Genomic DNA, 17,350 nt, shown 5'->3' on the forward strand with positions numbered 1-17,350 from the left:
GGCTACCTGTGGCCTTCCGGTGCGCTTCAAGGTTTTGGTGACCACCTTTAAAGCGCCCATGGCATAGGGCCGGGTTATCACGGGACCGCCTACTGCGACCAGATACCTCTCACCGACCCGTGCGCTCTCACAGGAGGGACTCCTCAGGGTGCCGTCAGCTAGGCAGTGTTGCCTGGCGACGCCCAGGGGAAGGGCCTTCTCTGTGGGGGCTCCCGCCCTCTGGAACGAGCTCCCTCCAGGACTCCGTCAACTTCCGGACCTTCGAACCTTCCGTCGCGAGCTCAAGACACATTTATTCATCTGTGCAGGACTGGCTTAGATTTTAAATTTTATAGGGGTTTTAAATTGATTTTTAATATTTATATTTTTATTTTTAATGATAGGGCATTGGAATAAGTTTTTTAAAGATTATTTTAATTTTGTATATTGATGTTTTATATGCCTGTGAACCGCCCTGAGTCCTTTGGGAGATAGGGCGGTATATAAATTTAAATAATAAATAAATAAATAAATAAATAAAAACAGTAAAGCAACCATTAAAAAACATCAATTTTGTACTATAAAACTTCATAGGGTTTGGGTTACGGTTAATGGGCATACATAATGGACATACAAGGACATTTCATGGTGTCCTGCATTGAAATTAACCAGGAAACAGGCCCAGCTATACTGCCATACTAATGCAGCCCCCAACCATGAAGATTAAATGCAGTTACCAGTACCAGAATTGCATTCTGACAGCAAATCTGCACTGATACTGTTGAGGAAAAAAAATATTTCTGGGAATTGCAGGGAAACCATATTGTCAGAATGTAGGCAGCCTATGAGACCAATCAGAATGTCTTTAAAATCAGACTTTTTTTCCTGCATATAATTGGAGCCAAGAACAAACAGTAGAGAAGAAAAAAACGTATAAGTTGCAAAAGCCAGCAATAAGCATAAATTTAGAAGAAACAATATAAGTTGTACTTGATTTTGGTCAAGATAGGAAGTTAGCATGAAAGACAATATGAAACTTGCAGGTTGTGTTAGCTGCCTGCAGTACACAACTATTTTTATTCCAATGTTTATAAAGACCTATGTTCAAAGAGGAATATAATCCTTTTAGATCAGCCATGTGGAATCTTGCTCTCAAAAGTTGGTTGGACTCCTCCTATCAGCCAGTTATTCTGTCCAAATTATCAAGCATTGTGGAAATTGTAGTTTAACCAAAGGCTGCCATTGTTTTAACTGTTTCAGTTCAAATAATTCAGTTAAAATGTATGTGCTATTAAAATCCTCTGAGTCGTTGATCTAAATGATCTAAATATAAATGCTATAATTCAAGCAATCACTTGTTTAAAAAATTTAAATGCATCCCTGTTTTATGTATCATTTTAATTTGCAAAGATTTGCATAGATAAAAATGACCTTCATGAGGTATGCTAGTTTATGCTTGAACAATTTTTCCTGACCTACTTTACAAGATTATCTGAGGAAAAATGAAAGTTACTTTGTTTCAACATCCTGACATGTAATGCTATGACAAAGTTATTAGCAACCCTTTTTAATACATTCATGCTTCATCTGAGTCCTAGCCTTATCATGGAATTGTTGCAAAATTATCCCCCTGTAGTTAAGTCTCAATATTTGGCAGACTGAATCAGGTGCAGAAACTACACAGACCAGTTAGGAGCAAAGTTATGCAATCAAATTTCCATTTATTTCTAACCATAGCAGCAATTTGCCCTTCCCCAAAGCTCTGTAAGAAAAACCCATTAAACATTTATTAATGGTGTTACAATTCATTGTCCCATTTTTAATACTGTTGTATTCTTTTCACTAAATTATCCCCATTTTTATTTGTGTTAGTGCACAAGGAAGTGATTTTTAGAGAAATGAATTTGTATTTTATATCCTTACAAGCAATTTTTCTACGCTATTTCTACCTCAGATATCTTGATCTTAGAGATTGGCAGAATTCAAGTTATAAATTAGTCTATAGGTAGAGACCAAAATTTTTGTTGCTACCTGAAACATTTATTAAGTGAATTTTGTCCCATTTTACAACCTTTCTTGCCACAGTTGTTCAGTGAATCACCCCAGTTGTAAAATTAGTAACAAGATTGTTAAGCGAATCCAGTTTTCCAATTGACTTTGTTAGAAGGTCTTACAAGGTGATCACATGACTCCCAACTTCACATGACTGCAACCGTCATAAACGAAAGTGGGCTATTTCCTGCGAGAAAGTTGGTGGTTCCCACGTGAGAAATTAGGCAAGAGAGTGAATTGCCTTGCAGGGCTTGCCGCTAGGGGGAGCTTGGCCCTCGCCGTTTCCTGTGACGGCTCCCTTCAGCGGCCGGGGAAGGAGTGGCCGGGAATCCTCCGGCGCACGAAGTCACGTGCAGCGGAGGATAAACTATAAAACCCCGGGAGGGACAAAAGGGAGGGTACGCGAAACGAGTGGCGGAGGAATCCTTGGCTGGCTCGACAGAATTGGCGCTGCCCGAAGCGGTGAGCTGGAATCGCGGCTGATTGGGGCGGCCTTACAATAACAGGACTGTAATAATTAAAAAAACAATAACTATTAAGGCTGGGGAGGGAGCGTGGGGATATTTGCGCGCGTGGCCGGGTAGCCTTCCCCAAATGCCCCGAGCCTAGTGGCCGGGTGGGCTGCGCCCCAAACATGGAGCTTTGCAAAGGTTCGTGTTTGCAGCGGCGAGCGTTTCTTGCTGGAACGGGATAATTGCGGTTCCGTCTTGCTATTTGCCTAGGATATCGCTCAACCCCCTTCCCCATACCTGACAAGTGAGACGGTGCGTCTTCTTAGCGGCTTTGCATAAGCGTAAGAGAACAGGCTTGTCTTCGCTGCGCGCAAACGGTAATTTGCTTCCCGGCTTCCGATTGTGTACACATCGACCCAGCGGCTTTTGAGGGATCCTGTGCGTGGGTGAAGGTAGCCTGACGGTTTATCCAACACCTGAGAGCGTCTGCTGTTGTAATTTCTGCTTTAAACCGTCTCAGCTTTTTGGCAAATTGCTCAGGCCGGCTGCTTCGTGAAAACTTTTAGTGCCACAGTACAGTTAGTAAAGTTTAGCTTAAAATAACTCATTCTCTTTCCCCCCTCCCCTTTTAGCTAAACTTCGAGCGCAAGAATTGTCGGAGGTGTCGCTTGCTTCTGGATGTAGACGCGTCAAAGAACCGAATTCAGATACTTTACGCTGAAAATGCCATCCTCTTAGAAAAAACCATATGTCTTTCCTATTCCCTACGAACACTGCATAAGCCGATGTAAGTGATATACCTACCACAAGTTGACCTATTTCAGGTTTAGAATAAAATGTGTTTTCGATTGTCTAGGTTCCTTCCCTGAAATTGCTTGCGATGAAATTCAGTCATTTGACCTGCTATTGTATTGATATAATTCACAGGATTATGAGATGCATTCTTTTCGGGAGGGGGGAGGGAGTATTCTTGCCTGGTCTGGTGCTAACATCAAAGCAGCATTAATTACAAGCTAATTGAATCCCATTTATTTTGTTATTTGTGCTGGATGATATTACAAGCAAAAGGTTAAGTAGACATGAACGGATTTCTTTTGCAGCTTTAACTACTCAGCAGATAGTATTAGAGGACTCAGCACTTGCTGTACCTATGTTCAGAATTTGCAAATAGAGTCGCCCTCTTTTTATATTCAGTGTTTCTTTATTGTGAAGGCTGCAGGATTTCATGGGATTAGAAACTTCCCACACTGACGGAAGATAAAGCTACCAGCCCTGCTTTCAACACCCAAAATAATTCTCTTACAATGGAATTCTGGGAGTTGAAGTCCATGTATCTTAAAGTTGCAAAGTTTGAGAAACACTGTCTTGCAACATACAGGGGCTATTAGACTTTTAGCCAATTGCTTTTACCAGAAATGTGTTTTGTTTACAGCAGAGGGAGCATTACCACTCTTAACTTTCCCAATTCCCTCTTTAGGTTAACCCTGTGGAAATATTATTATAGTAGTCAGTTTCTACAGGATGACATACAGGATAACAGCAGAGACTGATTCCCCTAGGGATGTAAGACCTGGCAATATACTTTCAAGTCAAAAGTGAAAATTGAATTTGGAGGGTAAACAAAATTCTGCATCTTATAGGAGGGTAGTATAAAGCAAAAGCTGTTTTGGATAAGTCCAGATAAAAGGCGTTATTTAAGAAATTTAGAGCAGGTACAATGTGAAGCAGATAAATGAATAACAATGAATTATTCATTATGCCACTGAGTTTATAAGACATATTCCCAAACACATTAAATGCATAATGATTTTCTTATATGTAAACATTGAAAGAATATAGTGTCTTTTATTTTCTTCTGATTATGTGTTGATTTTGATTTTTTTTCTCTCAACATAAAAGCTGAAGGGGTGAAGAAATAATAAAATGTATTTGCTTTTTTCCCTATTTCCTATGGCCTATGTTATCCTCTACAGTGCTGATTTGGGAGTTTACAAGTATGCCCCAAGGAATGTTTTGAAATAAAAGGCAATGTTTAATTGTAGGTCTGAGAAAAGAAAGTACAGGTTATAGAAATCATTCAATTTCACTTGCTAATTCACATAAGAATTTTAATTCCTCCTGAAATTCAGAAAGTTATTAACCACTTCCCCCCATTCTAAAACAACACTGGAAAAGATTAGCATTCTAACGTAGAAAATATAAAACTACAATAGAATAGAATAGAATAAATTTTTTATTGGCCAAGTGTGATTGGACACGCAAGGTACATATGCTCTCACTGTACATAAAAGAAAAGATACGTTCATCAAGAATCATAAGGTACAACACTTAATGATAGTCATAGGGTACAAATAAGCAATCGGGAAACAAATAAGCAATAGATTTTAAGCATTTGGAAAAACAGTGATATCATCTGTTGGCATAGCAGTTAATTGACAGATGTTCCAACTCTGCCAAAGGAACAGGGTTTAATGTTTTGCAATTTTGACAGATTCATAGATAAGATAAGCTGTATGTTTGATGTTTTCTAATGGGCTTTCTACTAAATGCTGCTTGTTGTGATATGTACAATAGTTTGCATTTGCAATGAGAAGTAAAACAGGTTCTTTTCCCCTGGCTGAAGATACTTCGTTGAAAATGTAATATATCGCTTTATCAATAAGAACAGAAGAAATGCTGATTTGCTATCTTTGTTATCACAGCGCTAGCTGGACCTGGGGTCATGCCTTCGTTTAATCATAGTCATGTCTCATCATTGCCACTGACACTCTTAAGTTTCTGCCGTTTCATACCCCAGAGCTCCTTGCCCATATCCCTCTTCCCCGGATCAGTGTACAAGCCCCTTGTGGGCAATAACTGCCAAATGGTCTTGTCTCTGAATCCCAGAACTTGATGAAACTAATGGTGGAATTGCCCACCATGTTGCTAGTAGGAAAACCCAGATGCTACAGTTGGATCAATACAACATTTGGCCTTTAGCTCAATTTTAACAAGTATAAGTGGCTGTGGGGTTTTGGATGCTTGATAATAGGAAATTATTTTTGATCGTATATAGGTTACACTGTTCCATGTAGAACTGGAGTGCAATTGGGGGAACCTCTTGGATTAGTTATGGTCCTACCATTGAAAATTATCCAGAAACCAGAGTTGGTTCAGAAGTAACTATGGGCATACCTTGCTATTCACAGGCTGCCCTGTATCCTAATAAATATCTAGATTTAATTCATGATGCTGAATTGTCACCCCTGAAACCTTTTATGGCACTTCTTTGTTGAACCTAACTGGTGAGAATTTATGCCATACTGTTCTCTGAAAATGTTTAAAGGACTAAAAAAGAACTATATTCTTTGTTTTTTTATATTGATTTGCAGTCAGTATCATTAGCTTGCCAGTTCCATGTCAGATTCTATAGAATTTGGATTAACCTTTTGGTAATTCAAATAAAATTTCTGAATTGCTGATAAATTGCATTGCTGATAAATTGCTTTTTGTTAGCAATGTTCTAGAGAAAACATTTGTATATACCGATAAGCCCTACTAATACAACTCATAAGAAATCTCTGAGCCTTTTCTCATGACCAGCATTACTCTCAGATACTCTTACAAGTTATTTAAAAGATTAGATATTTTGAATGAGAAGCTAATTAAAATGCTGTGATACCACTAACACAATTGCTTTAAATTAATATTAGATATTAGATGAACAGCATTCACAACAAAGAATTAGATGATCCTGTATTCATAATATAACAAAAAGCATTTTTAAAAACTCTTGAATTCTAGAATAGCACTTCAGAAGCCAACTGGAACCTAATTTTATGAATCTGCGGGTACCTGTTTTTTAGATCTCAGTTTGTTACCTGTAAGAAATTATTCTTTGGGTTATAATTTTTAGTTACCGGTAATTCTAGTCTACAGAAACTAAAATAGTATTTTTTTTTATGCCAAGTGAAGACTATTCAGTTTGGGCTGAGTTTTCACTGCCTTCCTATTTTAGTTCATGTTATCTTTTAGACTAATTGATGTTTTAATTATTAGGCATGCTCTTTCTATATTTGAAGTTTTAATTATCTGGGGGTTTGGGTTTTGTTTTGTTTTTTGTAATTCTTAGCAGCCTTGAACAACATTTAGGATATTAGACATCTGAGAGATTATATAATCTAATATTTGTGTTTTAGCAAAGATGAACACAGAAGCAGAGCAGCAGCTTCTGCACGATGCTAGAAATGGTAAAAGTGAAGAAGTTCGACAGCTGTTGGAGAACATGAAAAAAGGAGAGATTATTTTTAACATAAATTGCAAAGGTTGGTATAAACTACTTTACAACTTTACCTGGAATAAGTAGAAGTGCTAAGGCTAAGGAGTGGGGGCTATGTATGTTTTGTAATTTTGAAGAAATCTAGTATAATATCCTATTACTTGTTGAAAGTAAAACAATTTTACACGTCTATAGTAAATCTAAATCTGAGTGTTGCAGGCCAGATAACTTGTTATAGTGCAGATACTCTTCACTTAACAACTGTAATAAGTGTCAACAACACTTAGCATCCATTTAAAATTATAACAGACCCCTCTACTTACAATCTGGTTTTGAAGGTATGGCTGCTGCAACAGTCCTTTAGTCATTCATCCTAACAACTGACTGCAGGGATGCTGTAGTGATTCTCCCACTTCCCTTCCCCCAATCCTAACTCATGAAGTCCCTGCAGGCCTTAAGCTTGGTTCTTCCCCCCACCCCCCACCCATTACACATCTTTTGAAGATCTTTGGACCTCATGTTGGGAAAGAGGGCACGTCACTCATCTCTGGGCTACGTGGCTATCCTCTTGAAGCAGTTTCCATTTTCAACATGCCCACAATTCCTTACAATCATGCCATAATGGCAGCCACTTCTAGGAGGCTGCCATGTGACCCAGGAACAGACCACTTCCCTAACATGGGCTGCATAGTGCTCTGGAAAGCTCCAGAAGCTCTGAAGATCTTCAAAAGGTAAAGCATGATGGATGATGGGGTTGGAGTGGGAAGGAGGTCCAAGTCAGGGTGAAACATCTATGGGGACCTGGTTGGGGGAAGTAGGCCCAAGAGCTGTGAACACCCCAAGGGACAGGAAGCTGACCACAGTTATCTCAGGTGGGAGAGGCCTGGGAGAGGCAGGTCTGGGCCTAGAATAGGCCTCCCACCCATGTGGCATCCATGCTCCACTAAACAACCTTCATTTAATGATTGCATCAAGGAGAGCAAAGGTCATTAAGTAAGGCTATCTCACTTAACTCGCATCACCTCTTGCTACAGTAATGGGTTGGCTCCATTACAGTTGTTGGTCAAGAACATAATATGTAATTAACTTTTCTTGTCTTTCCAAATGCACTAAATCTTAGCTCCCTTAATTCCTTGTCATTGTGGCCAGTGAAAGATATATTAATTACCCCAACACATTTGAGGCATGTTCATTTTTCATACATAGGTGTAATTAACCATAAGGTTCTCTTTATCCAAAGTCCTTCAGTTCAAGAATGGATGTAAGAAGATCTGGTTTCTAGAACTTGTGTATACCAAAGGGAATGTAAGAAGCGCTCTACTGAATCAGGTCCTGCAGGCCATATAATTTAGTATTCTGTTTAACACTGCAGTGAACCAGATGCATTAAGGGAGCATACAGATACAAGTAGGAGAGTCCAGATAGTCCTCAACTTTCAACCACATTTGGGATTGGAATTTCTATTGTAACTTAGTATGATTGTAAAATGAGTCATCACAAGACTAGGCTGAATTTTATAACTGTTTTACTGTGATTGCTAAGTGAATCATATCATTAAGCAAATCACATGATCATTAAGTAAATCCACCTTTCCCAATTGACGGGGTTTTTGAAACTGGAAAGATGACATAATCATGATCACATGACTCCAGGATGCTGCAACCAATCATTAATGTGGAATCAATTGCCAAGCCCCTGAATTGTGATCAAGTGACCATAGGGGGTGATGCTATGTTCCTAAGTGTGAGGATAGGTCATAAATACATTTTCCCAAAGCATTCATAACTTTGAACTGTCGTTAAATGAACGGTCATGTGTCAAGGACTACTTATGTAGCCTTCTGCTGCTTACTGAAAGCTTTTATTTAAGACTTGTCATCCTTTAAAAAAGCAAAGCTGGCTGGGGAACTCTGGGAGTTGAAGTCTACAAGCCTTAAAGTTATTAAGGTTGGAGACCCCTGATTTAGATGATACTGCGGCCAACCAGATTTGTAGATAGTGATAGTGATAGGTCATATTTTTGTCCAATCACTTTGAAATTAGTCTAAATTAGAGACTGCCACCAGACCTGATGGAAGTGCAGTTTTAACTATGAAAAGAATACTTCGCTTATATTTCTAAAATTTACATTCTAAATATTTCTTGTTTCAATTTTATTCTCACCACATTGTGAGGCAGGTTGGTTATTATTTCCTTTTAATCTGCTATTCCAGTTAATAATTATATGACAATACTCGACTCATTACTATCCAGGTTATTGATTTTATCTTAGATTGAACAGTACAGACAAATGTTTTCCTGCATGAATATATTTAACATTTTGCTATTGTTATCTCCTAATGTCCGGTTATTGCCTAATTTTGAGACAATTAACATAAAAAATCCTTTCAATTTCCATTTGATTTTCAGGTGCTGAATAGAATTCTGCTGTAAATTTTGACTTCACGGCCAGTTTTGCATCTGCTTGTGAAACTGCTTGTAAACAGTAATATCCAAATCCTGGTGGCATATTGCTAAAAAGGGTGATCTAATAAGGGTTTTTTACTTGTGTGTACCCAGGAAGAAGCAAATCTAACTTCGGCTGGACGCCTCTTCATCTTGCGTGCTATTTTGGACATACCAGTGTTGTCAAGGATTTGTTGGAGGTAGAACAGTTTATTATCTCCAATAATTAATATCTACATGCAACAACAATAGAAATGGAGATGTGGCAGATTTGATTAGAAATCAAGTGCCTTGAGTGGATAACCAAAACCAAAAAAGTTTTTTTTTAAGAGAAACAATTTGGAAAGTTAATACTCCCCAAAATATAATAATATTATGAAGAAAGTTGGGTGGAGTGTCTGAAGGATCACCACTCTTCCCATTACCAATTTAACATCTACATAAAACAAATGAGATCATTTGTTGCCTTAAGAAAGGTTTCCAAAGAGGGTTGATCTACCAATAATCCTTAATTTATGACCAGTTGCTTAGCGACATTCACAGTTATAACCAACCTGAAAAGGGGACTTATGACCTTGATTTGAAATTCTGACGGTCAGGCCCCCTCTGTGGTCACATGACACTGCCGCATTCCACAGTCACATGACCACATTTTATGGCAGTTTTGGCAAAAACCAACATTTCCAGTTTTCAGCAAAATCACATCCATAGCGAACTATTGTTTGACTTAACAATCATGGTGTTTGCTTAAGGACAACAGTTATTCACTGAATGACTGCTGCAAAAAAGTTCATAAAATTGGGTTGGTTGTATGAACAACAGCAATAACACTTATATTTATATACTTCCCAATAGTGCTTTACAGCACTCTCTGGGTGGTTTACAGAGTCAGCATATTGTCCTCAATAATCTGGGTTCTCATTTTACTGACCTCGGAAGGATGGAAAGCTAAGTCAACCTTGAGACCCATCAGGATCGAACTCTAAGCTGTGGGCAGAGTTTGCCTGCAATACTGGATTCTAACCACTGCACCACCAGGGCTCCTGCAACCTATTTTACAACCATTACAATATACAAGGGTAGTAGGCAGGCCCCATAATGATCGTATATCAAGGACTACCTGTATCATGTCACTAAATGCCAGATTTTTATTGATCGCTACCTTGAATGCCAGACACTCCTGAAAAACTATCTCTCTTAATAGGCTGGTGCTGATGTAAATGTGCTAAATGATATGGGGGATACTCCACTGCATCGTGCATCCTTCACAGGACGCAAGGTAAAAAGAATGAGTTCATTCTCACACATGTAACTAAAATTCAGAATTCGATTGTTCCCCGAGGCTATGGTTTATTAGATGTTTCATTCACCAACTTTCTGCTTTAAACCTAGCATGTAGCACTTAAAAGTGAGTATGTTGCTTGGCTCACACAGTTTCAAATTATGGAATCATTAATCAGGTTCATTAAATAAAAAACCAGTGTGGATTTATATACCCTACTAAGTAAAAGCAAACTCTATTGCTGCTTAGCATGATGTATGAACCCAGCCTCTTCTAAATTGCTAATGGTCTTCATTCTTTAAACAAAAAAAGTGAAGCAAGATAAAAGCAGATACTGGGTGCTACACTTGTCTTTCAGGAGGTGGTTATGCTGCTCTTAGAATGTGATGCTGATATTTTCATTGTGAACGGGACTGGACAAACTGCAAAAGAAGTTACCCATGATAAAGAAATAAGAGAGATGCTGGAAGGTATCCATTCTGTATCATGTCTGAATTTTAGATAATTGGAACTAAAATTCTAGTAGGGCTTGTTAAAGCTGTTTCACTCAGTCTCATTCAGTACAAAAAGAGCTTTTTTTCCTTAGATGATAATTGGGTAAGATGACTGAGGACTGGTTACTCAAAGGCAATTGGAAACTGAGTTTGCATTGCATCATCATGTGTGGTACAATCTTCTCCCTTTCAGCACCAAAATATATATTCAGGTAAACATCTACAACTAGCCACAAGCTCCTTTCCACTATCTTTCATGCTTCCATGTGTTTGTGATTAAAAACTAATATCCCTTTTCAGCATGATCTAAGATTAGAAGGTTGCTATCAGAATGTATGAAAATACAGAGATTCTTCAATCTGTAATTACCTTAAGAATCCTCCAGCCTTTATTGTATGATGTATAAGAAACAAAATGTAAGCATAATAGCAAAAATGTTCTATGTATATGGCATCTTTTACTCAGATCCTTTCCGTTAGTAAGGAAAGGGATTTGTTGGTTTACTGTTGCAATAATGTAGGTAAAGAAAACTGAAGCTGTTTGGCTTGTTACACAGTTTAGCTTTACATATCTAATAGGAAGCTTTTCTATCAGCTGACAAAACCTGCATTATCAGATTTCCTGGTGGCTGAAAGCATGCGTGTCCGTGGGAGGAACATGGACATTGAAAATATGAACTACATGTAGTCGGTGTACTGTAATCTAAAAGAAGCTCTGACTTCTCAGGGAAGGTTTGAAGAGTTAGAAATGTACAAAAAAGGAAAAAGCAAACTCTTAACTCTAGAACTAGCTTCAGGCTAAGACTGAGTAAGCAGTGACCTTGGGCATTAAATGTGTGAATGCCGACACTGCTCCTTCCAAAGCATTCTAAAATGATGAAGTCTTTGGTGCTCTTTGAGCCTAGTTGTTGACGAGACATTTTATTACCCAACTAGGTAACATTCATGTGATTGTAGGCTTTTCTTCCTGTTTATATACAGTAGTGTAACTTAACATCTTATGGGGCTGTGGTTTTCTAAAAGCCACAAATCTTTGTATTGGCTGGAAGGGGTCCATAAATGAATGTGACTTAGGGCCACACCATGTCTAGTAGGGCTGCTGTTATATATTCACATAAAGATCACATTCTAGTGTGAGATAACAGGTAACTGATAAAATAATTTCAGAACTATAATACAGTGTCTTATTGATGCCAATTCTCTTCCTATTCAATATTACTGCATACAGTTAAGATTTGTCAGCAGGCAGCTGCTGACAGGAACTGCTCAATTTTGCCTTCCTTTACATTTTTCCTTGTAGTTTGGAATTTCATATGTCATTAATATTAATAATTTCAATCTGCTATTGAGTTTCACAATATGATGTGACTCATACCAAGAAGAGGGGAAGCATGTGGTTTTGTCAAGTTGCGGTGGCAGTAATTTGCATATATTACATACAAGGTTGTTTCCTTGGTGGTCAACTTAGTGTTTAAAAACATCAGCTCAGGATATGCATCCAGGTAACCCAAAAGATGCAACATAAGAATTGATCCAGAGCTCTCCAAGCACTACTAATAAGTTTATAATAATAATAATATCAGAGTTTGAAGGGACCTTGGAGGTCTTCTAGTCCAACCCCCTGCCCAGGCAGGAAACCCTACACCATTTCAGACAAATGGCTATCCAACAGTTTCTTAAACATTTCCAGTGTTGGAGCATTTACAACTTCTGCAGGCAAGTTGTTCCACTGATTAATTGTTCTAACTGTCAGGAAATTTCTCCTTAGTTCTAGGTTGCTTCTCTCCTTGATTAGTTTCCACCCATTGCTTCTTGTTCTACCCTCAGGTGCTTTGGAGAATAGTTTGACTCCCTCTTTGTGGCAACCCCTGAGATATTGGAACACTGCTATCATGTCTCCACTAGTCCTTCTTTTCATTAAACTAGGCATACCGAGTTCCTGCAACTGTTCTTCATATGTTTTAGCCTCCAGTCCCCTAATCATCTTTGTTGCTCTTCTCTGCACTCTTTCTAAAGTCTCAACATCCTTTTTACATCATGGCGACCAAAACTGAATGCAATATTCCAAGTGTGGCCTTACCAAGGCATTATAAAGTGGTATTAACACTTCACGTGATCTTGATTCTATCCCTCTGTTTATGCAACCCAGAACTGTGTTGGCTTTTTTGGCAGCTGCTGCACACTGCTGGCTCATATCTAAATGGTTGTCCACTAGGAATCCAAGATCCCTCTCACAGTTACTACTATTGAACAAGGTACCATATATCCGGTACCTGTGCATTTTGGTTTTTTTGGCCTAAATGTAGAACCTTACTTTTTTCACTGTTGAATTTCATTTCATTTTATTTGTTTATTTATTTATAATCCAATTTCTATACCGCCCTTCTCCCGAAGGACTCAAGGCGGTTTACAGCCATATTAAAAATGCAAAAATACACATGATATAAATAACAAATTTGTTAGATAGCGCCCAATGTTCAAGTCTGTCAAGATCTTTCTGTATCTTGAGCCTATCTTCTGGAGTGTTGGCTGTTCCTGCCAGCTTGGTGTCATCTGCAAATTTGATGAATTCTGTATCTATCCCCTCGTCCAAGTCATTGATTAAGATGTTGAAGAGTACTGGGCCTAAAACAGAGCCTTGGGGTACTCCACTGCATACTTCCCTCCATGTGGATGTAGTTTGTACAGTTGGAAATACTGAGTTCTGAATCTGAGAATTCATGTATGCAAACCATGTAGTTCACCATTGGTACTGATCCTACAGCTACTATTACAAAGGGAAACAAACTTTTAAGAGTAGAAAGTTTAAATTTAACCTCCTGCTTCTATAGTAGACACTATTGAAGTGGATTACTCTTTTCTGAAAGCCAACGATCCAAAACTCTGACATTCTTTTAACTGATTATTTTTATTTAGCTGTGGAAAGGACTCAAGAAAGAAAGCTCGAGGAACTCCTCCTACAAGCTGCACGAGAAGGAGAAACTGGAAAAGTTGCTGCACTGGTATACTATACACAATACCCTCGTCATCTTCTCACTTTGAAATATAATGCTAAATGCTTAATGAAAACTAGATGAGAGATGGAACTTAGTGGAATGGTCAAGAGGCCTAATTGAGATTCTTGCCTCTAATCCTGGTTAGCTGTCCCTAGGGTATCTGAAGAGATAGCGCTCTGAAAGTGTATGGCTGTAATAAATAATGTTTTTATAACTCTCTGTAGTTAAACAGATCAAATCCTCCTGACATCAACTGTACTGATCAGATGGGAAACACACCGTTGCATTGTGCAGCATACCGTGCCCATAAGCACTGTGCTTTGAAGCTCCTAAAATGTGGAGCAGATACTAATGTAAAGAACAAAAATGGTACGTAACATACCTTCATTTAACGAGTTCAGCTGTCCCCTATAAATCTAAAAGTAAAGCAAATAGAAATAAGGTATATTGTTTACAATTGAGTCAATTATACATATTTTGGCATTGTAAAGAACTTGCGACTTTGTATTATACAATGTTAATCAGTATGAAATTAAATTCGGTAAATAACACAAATTCCTTTTAATCCTGTTACAGTTCTTATGAAACCATGTTTGAGGAAAACAAATTCTTAGAGGAGTAGAAACATATTAGCAAAATAAAAATATAAAAGGAATGTGCTAATTGGTACATTAAAAAAGCCATCTTAAAATGCCTGGATTTTAGTAAATTTTATCAATGTTTCTATGGCAATGTAATTGATTATTTTTATTAAAACAATTATTTCTTGAAGATAGCTAAAGTAGAAGGTTGGACAAGTAATTTGAGATTTTTTAATTATGAATATATTATTTATATACCGTATATACTCGAATATAAGCCGATCCGAGTATAAGCCGAGGTCCCCAATTTTACCCCAAAAAACTGGGGTAAACTGGGGACTCGAGTATAAGCCGAGGGAGGGAAATGAGGCAGCTACCGGTCAGGGAAACCCTCCCTCCCTCAGCCGAGAAGGCTGGCGGCTCCCCCGCCCCGCCCTCTCACTGCACCGGCAGGGCTTCCCCGCGCTAATGCAAAAGCCCGCCAAGTTTGCGCCATCCGGTATAATGTGAAAAAAAGAAGAAAAAAAAAACTCGAGTATAAGCCGTATATACTCGAGTATAAGCCGAGGGGACGTTTTTCAGCACAAAAAACGTGCTGAAAAACTCGGCTTATACTCGAGTATATACGGTAACTAGTCCTTGAGGTATGATCACAATTCAGCCCAAAATTTCTGTTCCTAAGTGAGACACTTGTGAAATGAACTCTGCCCCACTTTACAACTTTTCTTGCTACAGTTGTTAAATGAATCTGGCTTCCCCATTGATTTTGCTTGTCAGAAGGTCTCAAAGGGGGAATCACCTGACCTCAGGATACTGCAACAGTCATAAATATGAGTCAATTGCCAAGCCTCTGAATTTTGATCACGTGACCATGGAGATGCTGCAATGGTTGTAAATGTGAAAAATGGTCAGAAATCACTTTTTTCAGTGCTGTTGTAACTTTGAACGATCACTAAATGAACTATTGTAAGTCGAGGACTGTCTGTATTTATTACTTATGCATATATATATATATGTAGGTCTTTGGTTATTCGGGTTTTCTCCCGCTTAAGATTGGAAGTGTCTTGGCGACGTTTCGACGAAATCCCATTCGTCATCTTAGGTGTTATAGCTTCGTGCTTCTAGGAGAAATGAAGCACGAAGCTGTAAACACCTAGCCTGAAGATGACGAATGGGATTTCGTCGAAACGTCGCCAAGACACTTCCAATTTTACACGGGAGAAAACCTGAATAACCAAAGACCTACATACAAACACCCGCGAAAACTTCAGAAAACATATATAGATATAGATATATAGATATAGATATATAGATATATGACTGTCATTTTCTCCTCTTTTCTGAAATATATAAATATGAGTGCATGCTTGTGTCTGTAGGAGATCTTCCCACTATTCAATAAATACTGCACTGAGCTTTAATTATTGGTTTGGATCATGCGTTTTGATTCCATACATTGCTCAGTTTTTAATTGTGCAATTTATCCCCCACCTCAGTGCTTGTGAACTGAGTAGGGTTTTCTTTTCCATTCAATTATACCTGATTCTCCAAGACTGCCTGGACATATCCCTGCAATTTTCGTGGCAAGATTTTTCAGAAGTGGTTTACCATTGTTTTCTTCCTCAGGCTGAGTGACTAGTTCGAGGTCACCCAGCTGGCTTTGTGCCTAAATTGGAACTAGAATTCACGGTCTCCCAGTTTCTGACCTGGAACCTTGATCACTACATCAAAGTGGCTTTTAATTGTTTATGTTCTATCAAATACATTGCACAAACAAACTTTGCTGTTTATCTAATTTCTGAAAACTTCCAGATACTAAAATTGAATAGTGTTATGTTTGTGTGATATTTTGAAGATGCCATTTAAACTCTGCCTCAAAGCAGAAGAGCATCCATCTGTAGAAGGGCAAGATGGACAGTGATGACCTATCACAACATCTTAATGCCAATGATACAACTTATGTACATGTAGTAGACATCATGGCACAAGTATGTAATTGCACCATTTGTGTGACAGTGTCATGATGCATTGCAATTCTGACATCCTTCTGGCTTGTTGCAGACACCTACAAGCAGCCTATGCTTTTATTTAAAAACATTTTATTTATTTATTTTATTTATTAAAAAAAAACCCAGTCTTTTCCATTAAAAGTGTGTTGTTGTTGCTGTTGCCATATTGATTCTGATTCCAATCTGTGAAGATAAATCAATTACTCTTTTAAACAGGTCAGACGCCACTTGCTTTAGCCCAAGGTGCAGAAATGAAACAGGTGCTTGGAGGAGGCATTTCAAAGGTGGGTACTGCAGATCATCTCTTAAAACTATGATTACTCTTTATAATCATGAGTCTTAACATCTTTATTCTTTTATAGATGACCAACAAGATCCTGAAACGATATGAAGGACTACTCTGGAAGGTGCCTAGCTTCCTCCCTCTACTGTTCTAATATTCAAGCTTTATTCTAAACCAGAGGTCTGCAAACTTGGCTCTTTTAAGACTTGTGGACTTCAGCTCCCAGAGTTCCTCAGCCATCTTTGCTGGCTGAGGAACTCTGGGAGTTGAAATCCACAAGTCTTAAAACAGCCAAGTTTGCAGACCCCTGTTCTAAACCTTTGATACCATACCTTTATTGTAAGCTGAGAGAGAGTGAGACAAAAGATTTTATATGTTAATGTCAAAAGAAATACAGAATATTTATCAATAACCTGAGCAAATTTCCTATGCTAAGGCAGTGCTTTTAAGAGAGGACATACATGCAGAAATAAGGCTCAATAGTTAAATTATCCAATATGAGTTCTTTACATTCTTTTCCC

At 38.2% G+C, this 17,350-nt stretch overlaps 1 protein-coding gene across 3 annotated transcripts in view; it reads left to right on the top strand.

The window, feature by feature from the left end:
• The first annotated feature begins 2,345 nt into the window (after positions 1-2,345).
• OSBPL1A (oxysterol binding protein like 1A) overlaps positions 2,346-17,350 on the top strand; it is a 67,206-nt gene continuing 52,201 nt past the window's right edge. The window contains exons 1-10 of one of the 3 annotated variants that reach the window (XM_058178345.1): positions 2,346-2,493; positions 3,116-3,270; positions 6,662-6,787; positions 9,300-9,385; positions 10,390-10,464; positions 10,826-10,937; positions 13,877-13,962; positions 14,181-14,325; positions 16,763-16,830; positions 16,909-16,953. In XM_058178345.1, coding sequence (XP_058034328.1) covers positions 6,667-6,787; positions 9,300-9,385; positions 10,390-10,464; positions 10,826-10,937; positions 13,877-13,962; positions 14,181-14,325; positions 16,763-16,830; positions 16,909-16,953 — 738 coding nt within the window. In that variant the 5' untranslated portion in view covers positions 2,346-2,493; positions 3,116-3,270; positions 6,662-6,666. Of the gene's footprint in view, positions 2,494-3,115; positions 3,271-6,661; positions 6,788-9,299; positions 9,386-10,389; positions 10,465-10,825; positions 10,938-10,985; positions 11,174-13,876; positions 13,963-14,180; positions 14,326-16,762; positions 16,831-16,908; positions 16,954-17,350 lie in introns of those variants that run through there. The other 2 variants (XM_058178347.1, XM_058178346.1) reach the window with 2 other exon arrangements.

Source organism: Ahaetulla prasina, chromosome 3 (assembly GCF_028640845.1).
Source record: "Ahaetulla prasina isolate Xishuangbanna chromosome 3, ASM2864084v1, whole genome shotgun sequence".
In the NCBI taxonomy this organism is placed as follows: domain Eukaryota; kingdom Metazoa; phylum Chordata; class Lepidosauria; order Squamata; family Colubridae; genus Ahaetulla; species Ahaetulla prasina.